The sequence below is a fragment of the Pteropus vampyrus genome, unplaced genomic scaffold (assembly GCF_000151845.1).
Source record: "Pteropus vampyrus isolate Shadow unplaced genomic scaffold, Pvam_2.0 Scaffold301, whole genome shotgun sequence".
NCBI classification, from domain to species: domain Eukaryota; kingdom Metazoa; phylum Chordata; class Mammalia; order Chiroptera; family Pteropodidae; genus Pteropus; species Pteropus vampyrus.
In genome coordinates this window covers 1,191,313-1,215,861 of record NW_011889082.1, presented here as the reverse complement: position 1 = coordinate 1,215,861, position 24,549 = coordinate 1,191,313, and the positions used below count along the sequence as shown (strand labels likewise).

General features: G+C 37.2%; 1 protein-coding gene across 6 annotated transcripts in view; it reads right to left on the bottom strand.

The window, feature by feature from the left end:
- GLIS3 (GLIS family zinc finger 3) overlaps positions 1–24,549 on the bottom strand; it is a 424,356-nt gene that overhangs the window by 265,282 nt on the left and 134,525 nt on the right. For all 6 annotated transcript variants that reach the window (XM_023521261.1, XM_023521258.1, XM_023521259.1 and 3 more), the window contains 2 exons: positions 17,276–17,483; positions 9,423–10,533 (listed from right to left, as the gene is read on the bottom strand). In XM_023521261.1, the coding sequence (XP_023377029.1) occupies positions 9,423–10,533; positions 17,276–17,406 (1,242 nt within the window). In that variant the 5' untranslated portion in view covers positions 17,407–17,483. The remainder of the gene's footprint in view (positions 1–9,422; positions 10,534–17,275; positions 17,484–24,549) is intronic.

The window sequence follows — 24,549 nt, the reverse complement described above, 5'->3', positions numbered from 1 at the left end:
TGAAGCTCTTTCCCAAAAGCAAGCCTTTAATAAGTAGAGAGAAAAGTAAGGAATGAAACAAAGGGCCCTGAGGCAGCATGGAGATTCTGAGAAAAGAAGAATTCACTACAAATGCAATGGAAGACAAATTTCTACTTCAGAATGTTGTTTAAAGTGGAGCCCTCCATTTTCCCTTCATTACAACTGCTCCCCCATCCCCATATCCATTCTCTTGACTAACAGAGCACTATTAATCTTTTTACCCTAGAAATTATGACTGGGAATGGAGGAGTAACAGTAGAGAGTTTAGTAGTAGTAACATTTATCACCAAAGGGTGGGCTTACCAAGCCCAATATCCATGCCCCAACTTAAAAACTAAGCACTTTTAAATAAACATTCTAAAACACACAAAAAAATTATTCTGAAGAGACAAGCCTGAGACACTGCATCATAAGTTTTAAGAGCAAGACCAATCAGATGCCCTATCCGGAACACTCAGAACACCTAAGTCCACTGTGGCTGACTCTAGGCTGTGCTTTCTGGTCACACAGGCAAATGGTCTGACCTTGGGAGGCTCAGACCCCAGCTGAGGCAAGTGCTGCTAAAGCAGGAAGCTCAGGTAACAAAAGGTGAGTCTCTCCTTTCACTCTGCCTTCCTCAGTCTAGAGAGATCGAATCACCAGGAATAGGTGCCATTTTGACAAGAATTTATTTAATTTGCACTCCTCTTTACTATCTCAAACATTCAGCTCTATTCTTTATTAATTCAGTCTGAGCAGAAAAAATTCCAAAGTAAATCTCAGCAGTGGGGGGTGGGGGAGGAAGTCTTGAAAAAGGGCTGACAGGCTCAGCATGAGTGCCAGTCCAAACCTTTGTTTAACAGTACTACACTCTCTTTACAGATTATAAAAGAAAATATTTAACTAATGGAAGGCTACTCATACACAGGACAATGTACGCAGCTTCTGTCCACATCTTAATCATTTGACATAACTGATAAAATAGCTTTGGTCTCTAGTCTTCCCCAGGTTTTTAATTATTTAAAGTCCTCCACAGAAAATTATTTTATGCGTGTTTCCATTTATATGTTTCCCTGGCTGACCGCTTAGCATAAGAAAAACTTGTGTTGCATATGATAGCTGCCATAAAATACATTTTAATGAAGAATTTAAACCATAAACTTTAAGAGAAAATAGAGATGGTTTGGGTAAGTCAAAGTTTCATTTCAACTGCACTAAAGCAGTAATGCTACCTCCTAAATTTTTTTTGTTGTATTAACTGGATTTGCATTTGTATTTACTAGGTTTGTGATTCTTTCTAATTTTAAAAACATTTTTCCTTATTTGACAGTAAAGGTCCTTTGTAATTTGCCCAAGGTAAATTTCCAGCTTTACTTCCCTCTCCTGCCTAGTCTGAGATTCTCAAACTACTTGAGAATTGTTTCTTTCCTTGGGCTCTTTCACACCCCTGTGCTATTACAGTGTGGTGCCTCCCCCTGAATGGCTTCCTTCCCTTTTTGTGTAAGAATCACTCTATTGAGTCAAGATGCAGTCACCTCCTCAAAGAAGCCAGACTCTTACAGACATAGCTAGAAGTTTCTTTCCTTGTTTTCCCATTAAAAACGTTTGTATAGACCTATATCACAGCCCTTATTTCATTACAGTGTAAATAACTACTCAATGTCCCATTTACTCATGTACATGCTTCCAGGATAGGGCATGGCACATGGCTTGTACTCAGTGATCAAATGTATGAATGACATGCATTGATTGAGCGGACACATCAGTGCATATACTATTTGGCTAGGACAACAATACATTCTAGTTTACCCAGCACACTCTTGGTCTACACTGATATTCCAGTGAAAGAGAATCCCTTTCAGTCTCAAAAGTGTCCTGATTTGAATAATAAATTATACGGTCATTCTAAGTTTAGAGCCTGGTGTAATTACTCATACACATTGTCCCTGTCTGCCCAGAGCCAGATCACTTCATTTTCTAATTTCTCAAGAACTTTTAAAATTAACCATTTTTTTAAAATTCTTCGAAAATTTCCCTCAAAGGGATAAGTCATTCTTCCTACTCAAATACAGTATCTGAAGCCCAAGAAAATAAAAATAAATACTGTCCTGAAAAATAAGAACGCAAAGGTTTCGTTCCATTTTCTCACCAAATTCCTACCTACACCAACCTCCTCTACATGAGTAATGACACATATTAGATCGACCTATCTCCCCTCTAGATGAAGGCTGCCCAGAGTTCAAACAGATGAGAAATCAAACCTGCCTGCCCACCAAGGATCTGTGTTTGCCAGTCACACATCCACTGCCCAGGTTTACAACATCCATTGTCTTCTAGAAGCCCTCACTCAGTAATTATAGTAGAAACTAAAAAACTGCCTGGAGAAAAAAAATCTCTTTTCTTCTTCATTCTACCCAGAGCTTGAAGGAAACACTTCTGAAAGATCAAAGAGAATCAGACTACCTCTTCTTTGGAAAAAATAAATGTGTCTGGTTTTTCACTCTACACACTCAAATTCTTATCTGAACCCAAAGATGTCGACACAACCACTCAAAGTAAAGGTAATCAAGAAATATTCCAAAGGTCACAAAAGACGTTTCTAATAAATTGCCAAACTAATTTTCCACACTGGTGCAGTCTGAATAAACATTTTAAAATCTACATAGGAACAAACCTCAAAAGGTTTGAAATACCTTCCCTTAATCAGATCATTTATGAAAAGATCTACATAATACTTTCTAATTTTAAAAACATTATTTCAGGGCATGAAATTAGAGAAAAACCACAAAACAAATATGAACTAAAAGGAACATTAACCATTATGTAGTTAATGAATTTGTTTAATGAGGATAATGCCTCAAATATTTAACCTCATAGGGTTTTTCTCATTATCTATTGTGTTTCATTAATCCTAGAATTGCAGGGCAAAGAAACATAAACCACGACTTGCTTTGAAACGTTTGCCCAAATCTGTTACAAATTTATTTTCAGGACAAAGTTCATGAAAGGCCAGCTCCCCAGGTAACATGGATTAAATGTCTTCTAAAGGAAAATAAAATTAAACCACTACCAAATGGAAGGTTTCTAAACTGTGTTTTGGGATGTGAAATCCGATTTGACTGATGCCTTATAGACTGTGGTTAATACACCTTCTGATGAGAGTATCTGTGGTTTTGCTTTTACCTATACTGAGGTTTGTAATTTATAGTGACATATATATGTCTACAGTTTGTTGAACACGTATATGCACAGATAAATATACCAGTATGTTTCTTACATAAAATCATTGGGGAAAAATTGTGCAATTTAGTTTTTCAAAATTATTGAGTTTCCATTAAATATTTGACAGACTGATGCCTCATGGGATACGATTTAGAAGCTAGACTCTCTCTGATCTTTACCAGATGTTTCACTGGTGGTGTTTCAGCCTCAAGAGACAAAGAGGATATTAATGATCATTTTATTTATCTAATCACATCAGGAAGACTTGATAAAAGGGAAAATTCAATATTTTGGTAAATTACCAATTCTTCAAAAATATCTATAGTAGCAAAAATGTTTGAAGATCATTTTATATTATAAGCAGAAAGGCTGCATTGTATTTGGAAGGGAGAACACTCTATCTTACCTTTAGAAATGAGAATGACGTGGCAGATTTCTTAGTTCCACTTTAACTCAGGGAGGCAAAGAGGGGGCAGTGACGTACATTGCTCAGCACTGTCTCATCCCAACCTTTAACTGACTATCAATTGTAGAGAAAGAGTACTCTGAACGTAAAATGGACACTAGTTGAAAGCCTCCTGCCACTACCAGAGTCGCTCTATTATCTTATCTCTTGCTCCTGAATTTTTTTCCAAAGGAACATAAAATTACACTAATCATTGTCAGGGCATTGATAATAATGAAGATGCACTCACTCCTAAACACTGCCTCCCTACACCTTAACTGAAATGACAAAGTAGGCTTTCATTTAGCTAGAGTTCAATGTTAGGATGTGGAAACTTTTAGAGCACTGGTTCTCACCCTTGACTGCACATTAGAATCACCCGAGAAGCTGTACCCCAGACCAATCACATCACAGACTCTGGGGGTGTGACCCAGGTATGGATTTCAATGACAGCCAAGAACCACTGCCTTCGAGGTGCTAAGTAGGCAGGCAACAGCCAAACAACTTACTATGTCTTAGAAAAATCACTTAATTTCTTTAGGCTTTGTTCCTCTCATCTGAAAAAAAATAGTATGTGTGAAAGGGAGTTGGAGTGTTATATGTCTTATTTTTAAACAAAAATATATACTTATAATTATGAAATATTTGAAATATTTTCAACACAGTCAACAAAGCATAGAAAATATTGTAAGATACCTATGATACCTATATTACCACCACCAAGCTAAAAAGGAATTAATATTTTGCCATATTTGTTTCAATTCTCACCAAGCTAAAAAGAAGTTATTTTTCTGTATTTGTTTCTTATTCTTTTAAATAAAAGATAAGGCAAAATTCACGGATCCCATTTCTTTCTGTTTTTTTCTTCTCCAGAAGTATCCACTATCCTAAGGTTACTACCTATCCTGACAACACAATTTTATTGTTTAACCAAGTAATTATATACTTATAACAACTATATAGTACTGTGTGTTTAAAGGTACATAAATTATATTACACTGCATATGTCCTTTAGCCATTTAGTTTTTTTATTCAACATTGTTTTTTGAGATTTATCCATATTGGTATCTATCTGTCTGTCTATCTATCTATCTATCTACCTATCTATCTATCTATCTATCTATCTATCTATCTATCTATCTAGAGGTTTATATCTAGTTCATTAATTTTAAACTCCTTTATTTCATTACAAATAAACCACAGTTTATTGATTTACCCTCTGGACACTTAGGTTATTTATATTTCTCAAAAGCAGAGGTACAGTAAATTCCTTTTTGTATGTCTCTCACATATATTAGAGTTTCTCTAGGTAGGTTAGACACTTAGACATGGTTTTGTTGGATATGCTCATCCTCATCTTTGGTAGATATTCCCAAATTTTTTTCCAAAGGGGTTACAACAATTTACTCTCACCAGCAATATTGAAGCATTCCCCATTCTTCATACCCTCATCAATACTTGACATTATGAGAACTTATTAATTGTTGCCAATATGAAGGTTGTGGAGTGGTAACTAATAAAATACTGTCTAATATGCTTAGACAGTATTTTCCTAAGGTCTCTCTGGTCATATAATTGTAGTCACCACATCAATGCCAAGTCTTATCAAAATAACAAAATAAAGGATGTGGAAGAAAACCTTCTTCCACAGTTTATACTGATTTTACTTTTCCTCAAGAAATGCCTTTCGTGGCTAATGCTGGCCCACGAACCCATAAATCAGGCCGTTAAAGAGGAATGGGGACATAGCCCCAGCTCTGTATTTATTTTCTTGTACTCATAATCCAATGTTACTTAAAAAGCAAACTGCCCAGTATTCAAGCCAAAGCAAATACTCTGGATTTTGCCAGGCAAAATGCCTGTGGAGAAATGAGTCAATTCATACAAAATTCAAAGCTGTCTTTGGTCAGTGACATTTTCGTGAAAATCTGTGGGTGGATAAAAGTTTTGCAAAATTCTTTTTTGCTATTGGATAAAATCCATCCAGGAAAAATAAGCAAAATTTAAGTGGCGACCCACATTCCCCTTAATTCCCTTATTAACACTCCCTAACCTTCCAGCACAACTGCTTTCTATTGTGCACAAAGGCAAGCCATCAGTGTTTCTGATCCTGGCAACGGAACCCTGTCCCTCTGCTCACTCTGCTCCGATCAGATAGGCTTTCCCATGAGAGGTACTGGCAGGCTGAGCATGCTTGAGCTCATTCAGAACACACCATCCTGGGAATGCTACCCAGGCATTGCACACTCTTCAACTTAATAGCAAAAAGACCTATGGTAACAACATTCGCAGCGTGCTCTCTGTTAGAACCATTACTATGGATACTGTTAGGAATGGTTAGTGTACATCTATAGTTTTGGGTTACACTTTATGTTGTCCTTTTAGGAACATGAAACAGGGGTTGGAGAAAGAAATTCAGAAATTCCATGACTTGTCCTGACGTGGGAATTTGAAACCTTATCATTTCAGAAAAATGTACTAGAATTCAGCAGTTATACCCAGAAATTTTAAAAATTTTTGTTAATTCCATTATTCATCAGTGTTGGGGCTTGTCTAAGCTCAGGAAGGTCTAAATCGAATGATTTGGTACGTAGAAATTAGTTAGTAGACAGCAGTGAATGGACTCAGATATTTTTAATATAATATTGCCATATCTCAATTTCTAATTTAACTGAGGCCTACTTCTTTGCCTGATGAGGCCGTTACTTCTCAAGGCCTTTGCCATTGGCTGGGAATATCTCTGTAATCAAGGCCAGGCCTGGAAAGAGAGCAGCTGGTTTGGCTTTCCACAGAATAAGAATGAGATCTACAGAAGGGTGGAGTTGTTTGGGTGGGAAAAGGAAAAGAAACCATTCTCTTCTTCCAGTAAGTTAACCAAATAATAAATTAACAATCCTTTCCCAGTTCTGCCACCTAGAATCTTGAATGATCTGAATCCCAGAGTTCTGGATAAAGCTGGGGAGTTAAGAGTCAGAGATTCTGAGAATGCATTCTCCCATGCATGAAATGGAATTTGGCATCAAGGGAGGACACAAGTGGTAGTCTCTTACTGTAAGCAAGCTGTTCACTGAGTAGCCCTTTCACATACCCTTCATTTACCATGACTTTCAGAAGCTCATTGTACTGCTTGTAGTCATGGTCACCAAACACAATTGGGTCATCACATATCCCTTGAGTCAATAAGCTAAGTGAGTGAAAATGATGACTAACTCTAACTATGGTCCACAAAAAATTAATAGCAGTTAAATATATGTAAAACAAAAGTGGACTGGGTCTTATAATTTAAACAGCTCCTAACCTTTGCAACATGTGACACAGCCACAAAAACCCAAAGATCACTTCATGTCTCCAAAAGAGGAATGTGGTCATTTTCCTTGGCAAGGATCTTGAGCTTTGAATCAACTATCATCAAATTTCAAAGCAGTAAGAGATAAAACATTTCAGTTTTAACAGTTCTTTGTGTCTGGATTCCAAGAGTGTAAAGACTGGTTTTGCAAAAGGCAGAAAAATGCATCTTTTTCAGATGTTCATTCATATTAAACACAATGTCTTCTATCCATGGACTACGACCTGAGGAGACTGCTAAACTTTACTAGCAAAATTAGCCAGTTAGCTATAGCCCTACAAATCAAGCAAAGGACATGTAGCAACATAACAGTTTTCTGAAAACATAATGCTCATGATATGTATGTGTTATATGAAAATGGATGTCTTCCTGCTGAAAATATATAGTCCCAAGACTTGAATTGTAGCATTAGTCAGCTCCTAAGAAACTCTGTTCTGTGTAAATACACTTGCACTATAACATGTGTAAGTAAATGCTTTGTGGTTCTAAATTTGATATGGAATTAAATCTAGCAATCTGAATTTTACAAAGGTCCATTTAGAGTGGGGAGTGGGCAGACCAGGGGAAAGAGAAATCACCTCCCATGCCTATCTTGAACAACACAATGAAAAGCTCTGCAGGGGCCTGCAAACATTCACCTCCCAGCTTATTCTTTCACTGAAGTATTTCTATTTTTAATAGTGATCATGCACTTTAGCAAAAGTCAACTTGTTACATGCCTTTGCGAAGTCTGAGAATAGTGGGAAAAACAGGGAAATCCTATTGCACAAAAATTAATTTTGCAATGCAAAAAATTATTTTTGGATAATTCAAGCCTTTATGTTTTTTTTTTTTTCAGTAAAGCCAAATCCAGCAAACTATTTTCAGCCAGGATTAGTCATAACTAAAAGGTTGGACTGTTTTCGTTCAGAGACTGAATGTCTTTCCTGCCTGCAATAGGCCAGTGTGTTCCAAACAGAGTAAATGGAAATGCCTTCAATTGCTTGTCTCTTTCTGGCATTTTTAGTGCAGAACCCTACTGACAGAATAAGGTTTTGCCGCCTGGAATGTAATTATTCTTTTCACTCCTATAACCTGGCATTCTCATAACATTCTCAACAACAGTTTCAGGTTTTCCTTAAGAAAAATCACAACATGTGGCACAATGTAATGACAAGAAATGCAATTTCATTCCACCAGAAATTCTTAAAACTTTCAAAAATACCTACTGGATGGTGAAAAAGTGCTTCTAATACTTGCATTACAGCTATCATTTGTTTGGTTTGTTTTTAAATGAATCAGACAACTTGGCCAATCTACAATGAAACAAGAACAGTGTCCAGATTCTTTATCATCAAGACATATTGAAGAAAAAAGAAACTGTCTCGGAGACCACCATCTAAATAAGTTCCTTTTCAAAATGATTTATATATTTCACACACTTAGTGTCCTGGAGCATATTCACTATCCAGAAAGTACCTATAATTTTCAGATTTTAACTCTAAAATAAATAATCCTGTCCATCTAAACTAATATGAAATGCATGCTATTCTTCTGTCCAAGGGTTAAGTGAGCTGTCTGAGATTGTGCAAAGTTGCTCTGTGATCCCAAGGGTGATGTCCTGCTTGTAAACCCTGAGGATTTCTTTTAGGTGTGAAATGATTGTGAAATCATTTGAGTCATATAATTAAAAAAATAGTCAATTTTCCCAAGGAACAGAGATAGGTCCAGGATCGATGTTATGAAAGGGGAAGGTGGAGAATAAAGAAACACCATGCCTACTTCATTCAACACAAAAGGCGCATTCCCCTCCTGTACCTTTCCACAAAATTCTCTCTCCTTAAAATTCAGTGAGATCCTGTGAGATCTGCTCTTGTGGTATCCCATGGGTGTTTTTATGCTGGCTATAAATCATTAACTAGTCTCAAAAGCCTGGAGTGTGCAGGCATGAGGGTGCATGAAGCAACACTTTTACTAGCCAAGTTGTTAGGTGTGAGTTCTTTCCAAATATCAGAACCACCCCTCCCCCAACCCCAATACTACCCCAGTTATTAGAGAAAAGAAAAAAAAATCACTGAATATTTGCTTTGGAAAAGACTGGGGGTGGTACAGTGCGTGTTCTTCTGCCCTGCACATTTCAGCAACTCCAACTTGGTGCCTGGCAGGCATGTTTTCCAAGATTTTTTTGGACACTGTGGCAGATCAATGTCCCTTGACATGATGCATTATGTACATCTGTGGAAGAGAATCAAGAACTGGAGAGATACCCCAGCAGCTAATAATTATAGAAACCTTCCTCAGACTGAAGAGTCTAATCTCATGAATACCTAATCCTTCACACATCCAAAATCCATAAAAGTCTCGTGGGCCAAGTTTGAAAAAAAACCAAATGCACTTTCAGTGGGCTCCCGTGGGCTTTGGAAAACTCACCGTACACTTGTTGGGCTTCTCTCCGGAGTGGACTCTCATGTGGATAAGCAGTTTATAGCGGGCGTTGAATGGCTTGTACCTTCGAGGACACCCTGCCCAGAAGCAAGTGAAGTCTTCCCCTTTGCGCTGATCTATGTGAACCTTCTCTATGTGCCGTACAAGTTCCTCCTGCTGGTCATACAAAGCGCTGCAGTCAATCCAGCGACAGCAGTGCTTGCCCCCGACATCGTCCAATTCCCCATCCTCTTCCAGGACAGCCTGGGGCAGAGCCAGCGTCTGGGTGTGGGGGACGAGCTCTTGGTGGGGCAGGTGCGGGTGGGCGTGGTAGGGGGGTGGGGGGCCTTGGGGCGTTGGCTGCAAAGGTGGCGCGGAGGCCAGGTCTAAAGCGCTGCGGGAGAAATCATCCACGCGCTCGGTCTTCAGCAGGCCGGCGGGCTGGCTGTCAGGGCCGGGCAGGCCATGCTGCACCACCATGTTGTTGACCATGCCAGGCTGGAGGCCGCCGTGCTCAAGCTGCTGCATGCGCTCGTACTCCAGAGAGCCGTCCTCGCCGTAGGCCGGGAGCGCCAGGCCACCACTGGCCACCCGCACACCCATCTGGCTGCTAGGGACCGAACACGGCTGGGGAATGCAGCTACCGCGCACTCCCAGGAAATGCCCATAGACCTCAGGCTGCGGGGACATGTTGGCCGGGGAAGCCCTGGACCCGTTGATGTAAGCGACCAAAGAGGTGGGAGAGGTGCGGATGATGGTATTGAAGTCTATCCCAATGCCATCGGACAGCGGGGACAAAGATAGAGCTCTCTTCTTGGAGCGGGCCGAGTGGGACCTGGCCGAAGAGTTTCGGGGACTAGGGTACGAAGAGTGGCTATTTTCCATGCCAAAAAGGTAGGATGGCAATGAGTTAGAGGCACTGTTGCTGGACATGGATGTCCCAGGAGGAAGGCTAAGCAGGTCCCCTAGATCAATGCCATTCTGAGAGCTGTGGTTGGAGGAGAGCGACGGGAGAGCCCTGTAGCCGTGAGACCACTCCTGTTTCACGCTCAAAGCAGACTGACTTTCTGTCAGGCTCAAAGTCGTGGACGCCAAAGACTCACGTGAAATAAGGGACCTGGAGCAGCAGCCAGAAAAGAAGAAAAAAAAAAAAAGCAAACATTTTAGCAGGATATGGATTGCTTAAGAGCTAAAAGAACATTGCATTGACAATCCCTTAAGTATTTCCCCTAATTACATTCTCGGCTAAACACACATACTTTGGCTAAGATAACGCAAAGGCTTTTAGTTCCAGGTAAATAACATTTTACCAAGAAGAACAATAAAGGCAAATGCTCACTGGACTAATAAAACAAAAGATCTATTGTTACGAATAATCTTAATACTTTAATGATAATAAATAGTCCTTGCTTTATTTTTAAATATTTTTTAATGTAGGGGGAAAACTTACAGACTTGGAAATAATAATTGATGTCTGTCACAGTAAACCAAAAACCCAAGCATTTATTAAGCACCTAATGTGTGCAGTACACTACAATAGGCATTGTAGGGAATACAAGTCTAAACATAGTGTCAGCCTTTGAGTAAAATTGATTTGGTAAGGTAAAACATAAACCCATGCTTGATTAGAAAAAAAGTGAATCCTCAAAGTCAAAGGGTCATCCAGGAGACCTAATAAGAATTTCACAACTTTGTTCACTCATATTAAGGAATTTTAAAGTTGTTTTTTTTTTTAAGATAGCGATTCATGCTATCAGTACTTAGTTATAATATTGAATCAACCTGGGAAATGAAAAAATATGAATATAGCTATAATATATATAAGGGAGTAACAACCTGAAATCAATTCATATTTGGAACTATGCATATGGGCTGAGCAGAGTTTAATCATACTCTACAGTTTTGGGTTTTCCATGAGCATTGTCCTAAATCAGAGCCACTTTGGGACAAAAGCAGATCAATAGCTTTCAGTAATTTACAATTTCTCTCCTGTTCTTACCCTTCTCAAAACATGCCTCACATGTCACAGTATTTACCTGCACATCAAAACACTGTAATATAGTCTGGCCACTTTAAAATTCATTTTGCTTTACTATGGATGGCATCATTACTTTAAAAATCACCAAAGAGAAAAGCTGTATCTCTTGAATGGAAAATTTGTCACAAAAAGCTAGACATAGTTCATTGTATTTCTCAACTTTGACATGGGGTATGAGAAAAATCTGGCTTATTTATATGTACCTGTTTTGGCTTTCTACAGAGATCCTTTTCTGACAGAAAAAAATCAAAACAAAACATCATACAGAATGTCTGTCTTCCCAGAAAAAAAAAAAAAAACATTTACTACTTCCAGCTGTTAAACAGCAACCTGTTGCAAAGGAACTGAGGGAAAAGAAAAGCATTCTTATCACATCTGTTCCTCTTACTCCTTTTTACAAAATGGAAGCCAGGAACACTGTTTCCTATAAGCATGAGATATTAGCCAAAAAATATCTCAACTCCAAAATGCACATATAAGGTGATAGATAACACAATTATCGATGTGATGCTTCCATCGAGAGAAGTAATGTTTACCAATAACAAACAAAGCAGGAATTTACGTCCAGTTGCCCTTGACACAGATTTTTTTTCTTGGTCTACATCCTTATATTCAGACCGAAGTCCTCTTGCAAGCCCAAAGTGATTTCTGAACCATCTGTGTTTTAATTCCCCATGGACACTTTCAATTATTTTCCCAGCATACCCACAGCATGCAGCTCTCCTTGTAGAGCTCAGCTGAAGGTTCCTAGTGACTGGATGTCAAGGGCCTTTTGGTCCCTTCCCCAAGAAGATCCAGGAATTGCTTTCTGACCCAAGTCAAATCAGTTGTTGTGTCATACATGAGGCGAGACAACTGACTGCTTTATACCCTGAGGTTGAGAAAGTTTATAGAACATTCTCAGATGATGCATTTGCCTGGTCACTGTCACACTGGACCATTTTAGATTTTTAAGCAGTGACTAGCAGGCAGAAAGTATTTCATCCACTTGTATGTACTTTGCATATCTAATTATATTATTTGGTTTGAGGGCAGACTATAGTGAAACATGGTTATTTGTTTCATTGTAGAGATATTTCTTATTTTTCTCAAATTATACTTAACTATGGTTCAATTTAAACCTGCGCATAACTCCATGTAGGCATGTTCCTTAAGTCCTTAGACATCTCAGTTTTCTAAAATAGTTATCATACATTTTTTAGAAAGCAATGTCTATATTCTATTCACTAAGGCAATCATACGCACAGAGAACTCTCCTTTCTATCTCAAATATGTAATAAGAACAAAATTTCCAATAAATGGTCTTAGCCTAGCAGCTCTCATCCCTCCTGTGCAATTACCCAGTTCTTTTAATCTTTCTAATCCATGTTCTAATCCATGAAACATCTCTCAAATACACTAGCTCTCAATAAGAGTTATCTTTCCAAGGAAGTTATATACTATCTCTACTGTGCCTTAAATGTAGCTGATTTCCTCAATAAAATTATCTTTCTCAATAAAAGTCAAAATCTTTCAACGTAAGGGATCATTTTACTTCCCCCAGTACCTACCAGAGAGTTATACATGTAATACGTTTTCAAAAAATTGTTTATTAAGAAGGTGAATAATCAATATAACTAACCATCGTTTATAGCTTACAAAGCATTTTCTCTATACATTATTTCATTTAATACAGCTTGTAAGGTAAGTAAACTGGGTTTTTTTTAAATAACCTCTATTTAAGGGCCAAATTCCTTATTGGCAGTCACCTAGCTGGATCACATACATCTTCTGTTGTTTTCCCCACATTATACTCCATATGTGGTCCATAATGCTCTGCTTGATTAAAGGACCTGGTATGAGGCTTAAAGTCATATAAGCTATGATTGGAGCCCAAACTTTTTGTTCTCTTTCTGCAACAATATGTTGAATGACTGTGAAAGATTCCCAAGGACTCTTTCCTATAACCCTTGCTGCTACGCACATCAGGTATATGGGAAAGAAAGTGACAGAGTTGTGGTGCTAGCTCTGTACTGGGAGCAATCTTCATTTCCATATGTTCATCTGATCCTTGAAATATTGTTTCTAGTGACTGGTTAATTTGGAGCTATATGTGAAAGGAAAGAGATATAGCTCAAACGAAATAAAAACAATATGAAAAACTCAGTAACTATCAGTGAAAAATGCGAGGGTAACTAGTGAAGCAAGAGCTCAGTAACTCTCATGGGACCATAAGACGGGTGATGACCAAGCTGAATGACTTGGTTCAATGTCAAACTCAAAAGAAATACTAACTTACAGATTACATGGAATTCCTCAAATGATGCAGGAGGAAAAATTATACATATAATTATTTTATGTATACATTACATAAATATACTATATATTTATGTATACATTACATAAACATGTAATTATATACTTATGTATACATTACATAAACATATAATGATATATTATTATATAAATAATTTTTATATGTAATTATTTATATGGAAGTTCTTGTCAATGTTCCTGGACAAATCCCCCAGAAGAATTAGCACTGTATCTGAACACAGGATGGCTTTATAAAATGCTAGAACTTACAGAGAGCCCAGAGTCCATTCTCAGCCCCCTTGGCCTTCTCTGAGCTTTGGGAACATACTCCAACCCAAAAGGAAACCCGAGGAAATTCTATCCCCAGAAACCACCTCAATAATTTCTGGTTTAAGAAGATAAATATGGTGTCTTTTTAGATCTGGAGTGACATTAGATTGATGGTTGAATTTTATAACTGAAGAGCTAAGTGACACTAGGCAAAGCATTTAGACTTTCTGTGTCCTGGGTTCATAATCTATAAAGTAGGGATAATACCTGCAGGTAGTTTATGAATATTCAGTCATAAAATGTAGAATCACAATGTTTGTGAAAGCACTAGAAAAACTAACATATACAAAACCCATGCAAATAGCGTCCAATCTTTTCTGCTGCCCCACTTTTGTTAGATTTATATACAAAGCCACTGTATGAGGTTATCATACCAGCACCTCAGCCTTGTCACTTTAGGGAAAATGTATACAATGGTCTACTGTATTACATGGTTTTGGCAACGTCTAAATTAAGAATGGCTCCCAGATCTTCAGGATGGTAAGGTATTGTTTGCATTTCTCATTAAGTAAGGCTAGTCAGAAATGGTTCGTAAATTAATAAAGGCAAATATACAGCATTAGGGCATGATTCTCTTGTTTGGATTAAATAGAACTAAACAAAGCTAAGGAAGAGTGCTTTTTCCAAAATAAGCACTCCAGAAAAAAAATACTCAAAGGAGGTCAAAAGAAGAAATACAGTAAGTAAATGTACAAAAACTATTCACTGTTATCAATAATTGAGATGCAAATTAAGATAAAATAATATTGGCAAAACTAATAAAAATAATAATTCCTAGTATTTGATAAGATATGGGAAAACAAGAACTCTCAGATTTGGTGAGTTTATAAGCAGGTAAGCCTTTTCTACAGTGCAATTTGAGAATACATATCAAAAGCCTCAAAATTGTACATTTCCTTTAACTCAGCAAATTTTACTTCTGAGAATTTATTCTAATAACCAGAGATATGCGATAAAATATTTACATGATTATCCAATAAAGTATTACTCATAATGTTGAGATAAAGTGAAACTAAATGCCCAGTAATAAAAGACTGATAAAAAACTGTAGTTTTATTTATATGCTTTTTAAATAAAATGCAATCTTGAGCAGGAAGAAGCCATTATATGATGCTGAAGACTTTCATTACAAAATAAAGTGTTTATACTAACTGAAAAAAAAGCAATTATAACACTGTAGATTATTAGATCAATTTGGTACAAAGGAAAACCTATGCTTATGATGTATATGTTTGCATATAACTAGAAGGATGTATATTAAAAGCCTACCCATGGTTGCCCGTAGGTGGTAAGATTCAGGATAACTGCCTTGCGCTTTTCCATACTTTCCACATTTTCTAAAATGAGTAAGAATTACATAGATGATCAGGAAAAAATTAACTTTACAGCTTTTTATAGGGTGGCCATCATTCAGACTGAACAGCTCATGCTCTTTCCCACCTCCTGCCCTGCCATGGATAAAGTACAAAGCTGATTCTCTCTCCATCTTTATCCCTAGACAGAAAATGCCTTCAAGTTGAACTGTTGCCTTCTATCCTTTCTCTCCTCTGTTTGAGCATAAAAACCAAGAATCACAAATAAATGCGACCTCTCCAAATTGCTAAAAGTTCCACACTTCACCAAGCCATTTCCCCAAGTCCTGTTTCTTTGCCCATTCTGCAAAAAAATTATTTCAACAGAAGGACTCACAGAATATATAGTCAAGAACATGTCAATCTATCTTTAAGATGTTGTCTTTTAAGGATATAAAATTATGCTAAGGAATCAAATATGCCAGAAAACACTGAGATAATGACCCTTCCCTAGTCAATCCATGAAAGGGACTGTGTTAGGTACATAACTGGAGTAACCTGTGCGCTGCCTACCATCAGTTTCTCCATTAATTATGGCTGCCTTCAAGGCATGGGCTGGACTTGCCACTGACAGGAAGCTGAAGGCTTCCCAATAACATCTACCCACAAGTACAGTTAATTTTACATGCAACATTCATTAAGTCTGAGGAGCCCCTCAAGGCATAATCATCAATGAGGAAATGACAGCAGCAGCTTCCCATCACAAAAAGACTCAGGTGAAAAACAAGTTTCCATATCGTGAAAAAATTGGCATAAAATATGATCCAAGAACTATGATTTCATAGTCTCAAATAGCAGTTAGGAGGATAGTGAAGAGATACAAGAGAGGAACAGAATAAAAAGGAAGATGGAGAGAAAGAACAAACAGGATCTCAGAGCAAGACTACTCAGTGGATTCGAGCCCCCTAATAAGAATAAGCAGAGGACCAGCATGTCAAATTCCTTCGCAAAATCAGCTACAGCCGAGGCAGGACTAAGAGGAAAAAACTGTGGATTGTGTTTCTCCAAGAATAAAACTTCTAGAAGATGAAATAATTCATTTCAAACATAGAAATAGATCTTATACCTTTCACAGTATTTTGATTTTATGTCCTTTTTAATATCAATCTTGAGAGATGTATTTGTCTGAGAGAGTGGTTTCCCTTTCATATTCAAACTCTCCCATCGAGAGATATGTGGTATTTATTGGACCTATTTATTCCAGCACCTAATTAGACACTGTGCTGAAATGTTATGTAACTCGTACATGAAAGCATGTTTCCCCAGACACATCATAAAGTCTTAAAATTCATGATTTCTGTCTTTATTTTTTCTATCTCCCTAAACGTCAACTATTATATTATTCAGACAATAGACATTTAATAGATACTTGGGTAGACATGTGGGATGGGGAAATAGATGGACAAACCAAACAGTTGTAAAGCAGCCTGGGGACACTGCAACATACATACTGAAAAACGAGCAGGGAAGATAGATGCACATGGAACATCTCAATTTTCCAGTCTGTGACACATGACTTGCTTCACTAGGAATTGACAAATTTACACAATGGGCTTTAGTCACCGAGGCCCAAAAATCTCAAGCTGCTTATTAATTTCACTCATACCACAAGACAGCAGGTATAGACCATTCTTCCCAATTAAGATGATATTATAGCATGTACTTAGTTTTTATACACATTCCCCTACAAAAGCTCAAACTGAAGGAGTTGCTTAAGTGCGTGTGTGTGTGCGTGTGTGTGTGCGTGTGTGTGTGTGTGTGTGTGCACGCGTTCAGGAAGGGAGGAAAAAACACTCTTGGGGTGTGATTATACCATAGGAAGGGGAAAAAAAGTAACTTGAGACCTGGTATCTGAAGGAGGTATATTCAGGTTGGCTGCATTCATTGCCCTCTGTAAGCTAGGACTGATCTGGTTGCATGCTGTAGAGACCTGGCTTGCTGGAGGTGAAATGGGTCCCAGTCGCTGAACCATCATGGGGCTGCTGGTGACCACTAGATTGTTGCAGCTGCCTTTTCCAATGGACTTGCACTGAGGCCCAAAGCCAAGAGCCCCTAAAAACAAATGAATCAGGTTAGCTTTCATGTCCCTTACATCAGAAAGTAGTAAAAACACACATGTGCACACTTTTATCAGGACCCATCTTTGGAGACAGTCCTTGGATCTTTTTTCCAAGTACCGGTGTTACTAAAAAACTTCCTCTAATTCCAATGAAAAATCTATAATGCTACAACAGAAACCCATCTACGATCACCACTTATAGAAAATGTGCTTATATTTTGCTCCTTTAATGTAGAAGTGCCAAGTTATATTAAGAATCATATTTTATCATCTCCTTACCTTAAGAGTTAAGGTGGTAAGTAGATGGGATTACCTATGTCAAACTAAGTTCTCTCTAGAATAGCTAATATCTTGAATCACCCAGCAAGGAAAGCTGACACTGTGGGGGTTGGGGGAGGAGGGGACTTGTTTAACTGGTTTATTTCATTCCAATTCTGACCTTCCAAAAAGGCTCTTTAAAAGGATATAGTCTGGCTGTATCTCTCCAATCTTGATTTCTTCTCTTCATCCCAATACACTGTCACTGGACATATACACAATTTAAAAAAATCAGGATGAGAGCCATAAACAAAACACTCATTCTAAAAGCAGCATGGTAACCAAAGTTGACACAGATTTTTCATTTCATTAGTAACAATTTTCTAATGTAGTAAAATCTGGTACATACTCAAAGGAGAAAGAAAAAGAAACTCACAAGAATCTGTGTTGTTAGGGAAAAGTGAAAAGCAAAGAGGAGAAGGCAAACACTGTCATGACTCACTTATAAAAAAAATAACGGTTGAATCATTCTAGACATTCTTTTTACATAGATGTACTTTTTCAAACTTTTTTTTTTTGCAAACTACCTAGTCAAGTCTCAGTGACTGTACACTCTGTTCCCATTTCAAACAAATGAAAATAAATATGATCTCAGTTTTTAACAAATAAGGCTCTAAAATTTTCTCACCAACTCTCCATCTTTCTCATTGATATATTTGGGATCGAAGTAGATGGAAAAGCATCACCGTAACTTTCCTTAGCCATAGTAGGCATAATTTTCTATTGTTTTTCCAAAAACTAAAACAATAGGCAAAAAATGACTGTCACTTTTTGTAACATTCTCTTCTAAGGGCCCACAAAACTCAAAAAATAAATAAGACCTTAGAGAGCAATCACTATGCACTCAACAATGAAACGAGATCTCAAAAACACTGGGAAAGTCACATCTATTGCTGGCACAAAGTCTGTCATAGTGCAGCCCTCTGGGAAGCTAAAATCCAAGTGGTAATTGACTTGCCCAAGGCCACACAGGGATTTACTGACATCAGAAACAGATTCCACTAGGGTATATTTTCATGGCCCTAGATGCTTAGGTTTAGGTGCTGGATGCTTTGTTTGTTCCTTGGATACTTTCCAAGATCATTAGTTGTAATGGAAATTTCTGATTTTTTTTTCAGGTACACAAACCAGAACCTTTCCTCTACCTCTCCCACTGCAGCTTACATTTAATGCATCTTCTCGTGCCTTGAAAGATCAGTTATAGTCAGTCTGTGTTCACAATTCATATAACACTGTACCATCGGGGTTTTATCTTGTCATCAAGAGTAGTGGGTACATTTTTATGCAACGATCATAAACTTAGTATCTTTATAAATCCAACAAGCTACATGCCATTTGCTTTTTAAATCTCCTTTTTACCCAGGAGAAAAGGCAATGTGATGGTTCATAGCCTAGTTCAGTATAAAAGACATTCAAATTCTCTTTCCAGGTCCTATCCCTACCAACCACTGCCATGAAAAGCAACATCAGATATCAGGTATTCTGTCTAATCCAGTGTCATATATATTCATCTAAGCAACTCCCTCATTTCATGCCTGTTTCTTCCTCGGTAAAAAGGTATTAATATCTGTCTCTAAAATAAAGGTATATTAGCAGCTGGAACAGCACACTTGGTGGCAAAGCCCATTAATACGTTCTTTCATCAAATCTAAGATGCCATATATTGTAAGGCATACTATTATTTTATGTACCAGTAAACACACACTGTCAATTAAACTTGTGCATGGTGTTGAGATTTCAGAAATGTTCTGCGAAAATATGTGCAAATAATGGACAAACACCAATATGATGGCTGAAAATTTGGTTAACCCTTGTGTTATTTATGCTCTTCTCTGCCTGGAACACCGTTCCTCTAACTTGTTTACCTAGTGAACACCTCTGCATCTTCAAGGTCTCAATTCAAAGGTCACCTTCTCTCTAACTATCCCTCCCCCTCTGCCAGCTGGGAAGATATGACCAATTCTTCTTTTCATTTCCCAATGGTCTCTCATAACACATCTGCCTCAAAACCTCAAGGAGACTGAAATGTTTACATGCTTGTCACCCCCTTCTATTTTATACTTTACTGCTCTCTAAAGTTAAACCCCTTGTTTGAAGAATCTCTGCTTCCTCAGCACCTAGCCCGAGGCCTATAGAGAACATAAACAATAAAGTCTGTTAATGAAGTTAAGAAGAAATGAGTGAAAATAAAGGATAGTTATACATGAATATTAAACACTGACAAATAATTTCCACTGAAATCCTCCTGGTTTACTTTTTTAAAATGAAGTGCCATTTTTCAAAAACAAACTCCAACTAAGTAGATCCTGTGACACTTCTCCACAGTACTGCTAACTTACCAGTGTCCCCATGATTTTTACTATAACATCTCCTACTCCCAAATACACTGGTCAACTTGAACTTCATCTAACCCCAAAGGAATGACAGCTTTCTGACAAGAATCCATCTGGCATCCTTGAAGCATGAAGCTGAATGGCAAATTTCTAGGGAACATATAATGTTTGTGGCACAGCTGGGAGAATGTTCTGGAAAACAATATCATCTGTCTCAACAGTGGAGGCAAACAACAGTTTGACCAAGAGCCACTGTGGTCAATGCAACCATACAGCTAATTTCTTTTTTAATAATGCTAGACAAATGAACACCTCCAGACTACTCAGAATTGTACAGTGTTTGTGGAGGGCGGGCTCTCCTACCTGCCTAGGATTCCTCCCTCCAACCCCGACACACACACACACACACACACACACACACACACTTCTGCTAGTTGTGTGACTAGGGCAAATTAAACATTTGTGTGCCTTATCTCTATACTGTGTCTTCTCACCTGTAAAATGAGAATAAAAATAACATCACCTCATAAAGTTATTGTACATCTAATATTAATTACACATGTAAAGGTCTCTGCACATTGTCTAGCACATAATAGGTACTCAATGGGTATTAGCTGCTAATGTTGCTATTATTGTTGTTCATGACTGTCATCGCTTTTTTGATCCATTTTCTTTCTTGCAGTAAAAAGAAAACAGTTCTTTATAATCCCTTGCATAAAACCAGATAGTGGATGATTCTATTTAATTCTCTACTCATTTCCAATGTTCTATCGGCTTTGAGTCTGGAGCCAATTTTTTTAAAACCAGGTGTCACCACAGATAGGAAAAAGTTTTCAATTGGCCAAGTTTGAATGTTCCTTGGCTTATCATTCCCTGAAAACAAAACTGTACAACTTTTCTTACTACCAGATGTGCCAACTACTTGTGCGCTGGTTTTCATTTTGAAATACCGCTTATTTTTAGTGTCTGCACAATGTTTTTTAAAAATGTGTTTACTGCTCAAATAAGAATCCAAGTGGATGGCATCTTGAGTGCCACATACATTCTAGCCAAAATCACTGCATGCTGGAGGGGAGCACAAATGGTTTGCATTTTAGAGTTTCTAAACTAAGAGGTCATCTTGGCAAGGGCATGTTTTTAATTAACATCTCTATTAGTTTAAAGGTTTTCTCAAAGTCAAATAGTTGATTATGTCACTATTATCCCTGCTGAGGCCTCATCCTTCAGAATGGTTTATGTTTATACACTGGTTCCTCTAAAAAAATGACACAGATATGGGGGAAGCAGAAATGGCATATATATGGGAGCTGGGTAGGGAGAAATAACCAAAATTTTTTTGGTTGTTATTGTTCATTCAGCTGACACTTATCAAATGCCAACCACAAGCCAGACAGTCCCTGGAGACAATGGTGAGCAAGATGGACAGTCTAAGTCCCCATGGAGCCGATATTCTGGTCATAAAGACGAACACCAAACCAACTATTCATTATAAAAGGGGCGATCCCTACTCCTAGGTTGGGTCATGTGTAATGGTTTCTTTACAGGTCAAACATGATTGAATAAGAGCAATTTCCACATGGTTCAACCTAACATATGCAGGATGTTACAGAAACAGAAATAATACATATCAGGATTTGAGTCCTGCCTCTCCTACTCACTGGCAATGACACTAAACCACGTCCTTAAAGTTTCTGTGCCTCAGTGTCCTGTTCCCTAAAGTGAGGACAGTAATAACACCTAACTCATAGCATTGTTAATAGTATTAAAAGGATTAGTATATAACATATGTCTTACTGCCTCAGTGTTTTCTTCTCAACCTTTCACTTTAAAAATGTTTCGAATCTACAGAAATGTTGTAAGAACAGTACAATGAACTCTATATTTTATCTAATGATAAACTACTAATTGATCAATATATTTACCTATTCATCTGTCTATATATAAGCTTATTATTATCATTAATTTGTTGAACCATTTAAGAATAAGTCATAGATTTTATGCCCTTCACCCCTAAAGATCTGACCATAATGCAATCATTACATTTAAGAAATTTAGCAATGATACAGTACTAGTATGTAATACACTGTTGATATTCAATTATCAATTATCCCAATAATATCATTAAGACAATTGTTTTCTAATGCAGGACCATGTCTTTCAAGGAAAGGTTTTGAGACTCATGCCAATGTGGGTCTTCAAGACTGGGTTAATAAATCACTGGACATTGGGGGCAGGTTAAAAAAAAAGCAGAGAAAGAAAAGAAGTGAGTTAACAATACACAACACAGGAGTTAAGAGCATGGGTTTACACCCTAGCTCCACTATTAACTGGCCATGTGACCTTGGACAAGTTACTTAAGCTCTCTATGCCTCAGTGTTCCCATCTCTAAAATGGGATTAACACTAATACTTTTACCTTATTAACTTGTTTTGAGGATTAAAAAACCAAATATATGTTATTAACTTAGGACCTGGCAATTAATAAATACATTGTAAGTGTTAGTTGTATTTTATTGAAGAATTTATCCCTGGTACCTTTCGGATATTGTTTCTAACACCTCTTTCCTCCCAAGTGACCAAGGACTAGATGCTGATATCTCTCTGCCCAAGATCTTCCTCTCGACATACAGCAGAACTGTCCTGCCCTTGATGGGCTTCAGGATTCAGATCTCTCTCTTTACTTATCCCATATCTCACTATTAGAGTCTCCTCAACTCTCATTCATACTCCTTCCCAGAACTAGACATAAGAAATTCTTAACTGGATCATTTGATTTTTAGTGTTGCATTGTATGAATTCTTTATAAATTTTGGATATTAACCTCTTATTCAAAAAAAAAAAATCCAATGAAAAAATGGGCAAAGGACTTGAATAGGCATTTCTCCAAAGAGGACATACAAATGACCAATATATATATATATATATATACATATATAAAAGATGCCCAACGTCACTAACCATCAGAGAAATGCAAATTAAAAACATAATGAGGTATCACTTCTATCAGAATATCTATCATCAATAAATAAAAAAATAAGTGTTCGCAAGGGTATGAAGAAAAAGTAACCCTCATGCACTTTTAATGGGATTGCAAATTGTTGCAGCCACTATAAAAAAAAAGTTTGAGGTTCCTCGAAAAATTAAAAATAGAACTGCTGTATGACCCAGCAATTCCACTTCTAGATATTTATCTGAAGAAAACCAAAACACTAATTCAAAGCAATATATGGCATCCCTATGTTCACTGCAGCACTATTTGCAATAGCCAAGATATGGAAGCAATCCATGTGCCCATCAATAGATGATTGGATAAAGAAGATGTGGTACATTAATACAATGGAATATTACTCAGCCATAAAAAAGAATGAAATCTTACCATTAGGACAACTTGGATGGATCTAGAAGGTTATTATGCTAAGTGGAATAAGTCAGACAGAGAAAGACAAATACCATATGATTTCTAAACAGTAAAATAAACTGAAAAAAAATGGAAACAGACTTCTAAATACAGAGAACAAACTGGTGATTGCCCGATGAGAGGGGGGATTGGGGAGCTAGGTGAAAAGCTGAAGGGATTAAGAAGTACAAATTGGTTGTTACAAAATAGTCACAGAGATGTGAAGCAGAGCATAGAAAATATAGTTGATAATATTGTAATAACTATGTATAGTGCCAGGTGAGTATTAGACTAATTGGGGGAGATCACTTTGTAAATTATATGAATGTCTAACCACTATGCTGTACACCCGAAACTAATGTAAAATAATATTAAATGTCAACTCTAATTAAAAAATAAAATTTTTAAAACCTTTAAAAATTAAAAATAAAACAAATATTTCTCTTTAACAACCCCCACAAAAAAAAGAAATTATTGCATACTAAGCGTACTAGGTTTGTTGCCTAGTGCTTTGTCAAATGTTTCATTGCTGAGTTACAATAGTGACAACTTAATGAATATATGTGAGTGTGTAGTGTGTTACTCTGAAATACAGTTAAGGCATGGGTAATTGGCTAAAAACACCAAAGGATGACAATCAGAATGAAATAATTGGCTTCTATATTCAGGGGCAAAGCATTTCAATTTAGCAAGTTTTACAAATGCTCAAAACCACACAAAACCTATGGGAGATAAAAAACAAAAAAAAGAAAACAAAACAAAAACTGGATATAGCATCTTGTCTCCATGGAGCTTACAATCTCTGTAGAGATAAGACATACTCACCTAAGAACAATCTGATAATGATACTGGACTGTCTATGTTTATAAGCATGAGGCTGAATTATAGACAGGAGTTGAGAGGCATTTTTATGCACCAGATACTTCGGTGAAGAGGAATAATTTTAATCACAAAGTATTTCCCAAAGTTCTTCAGGAAATTCAAAGGTGTTCAATGATAACAATTAAGTTAA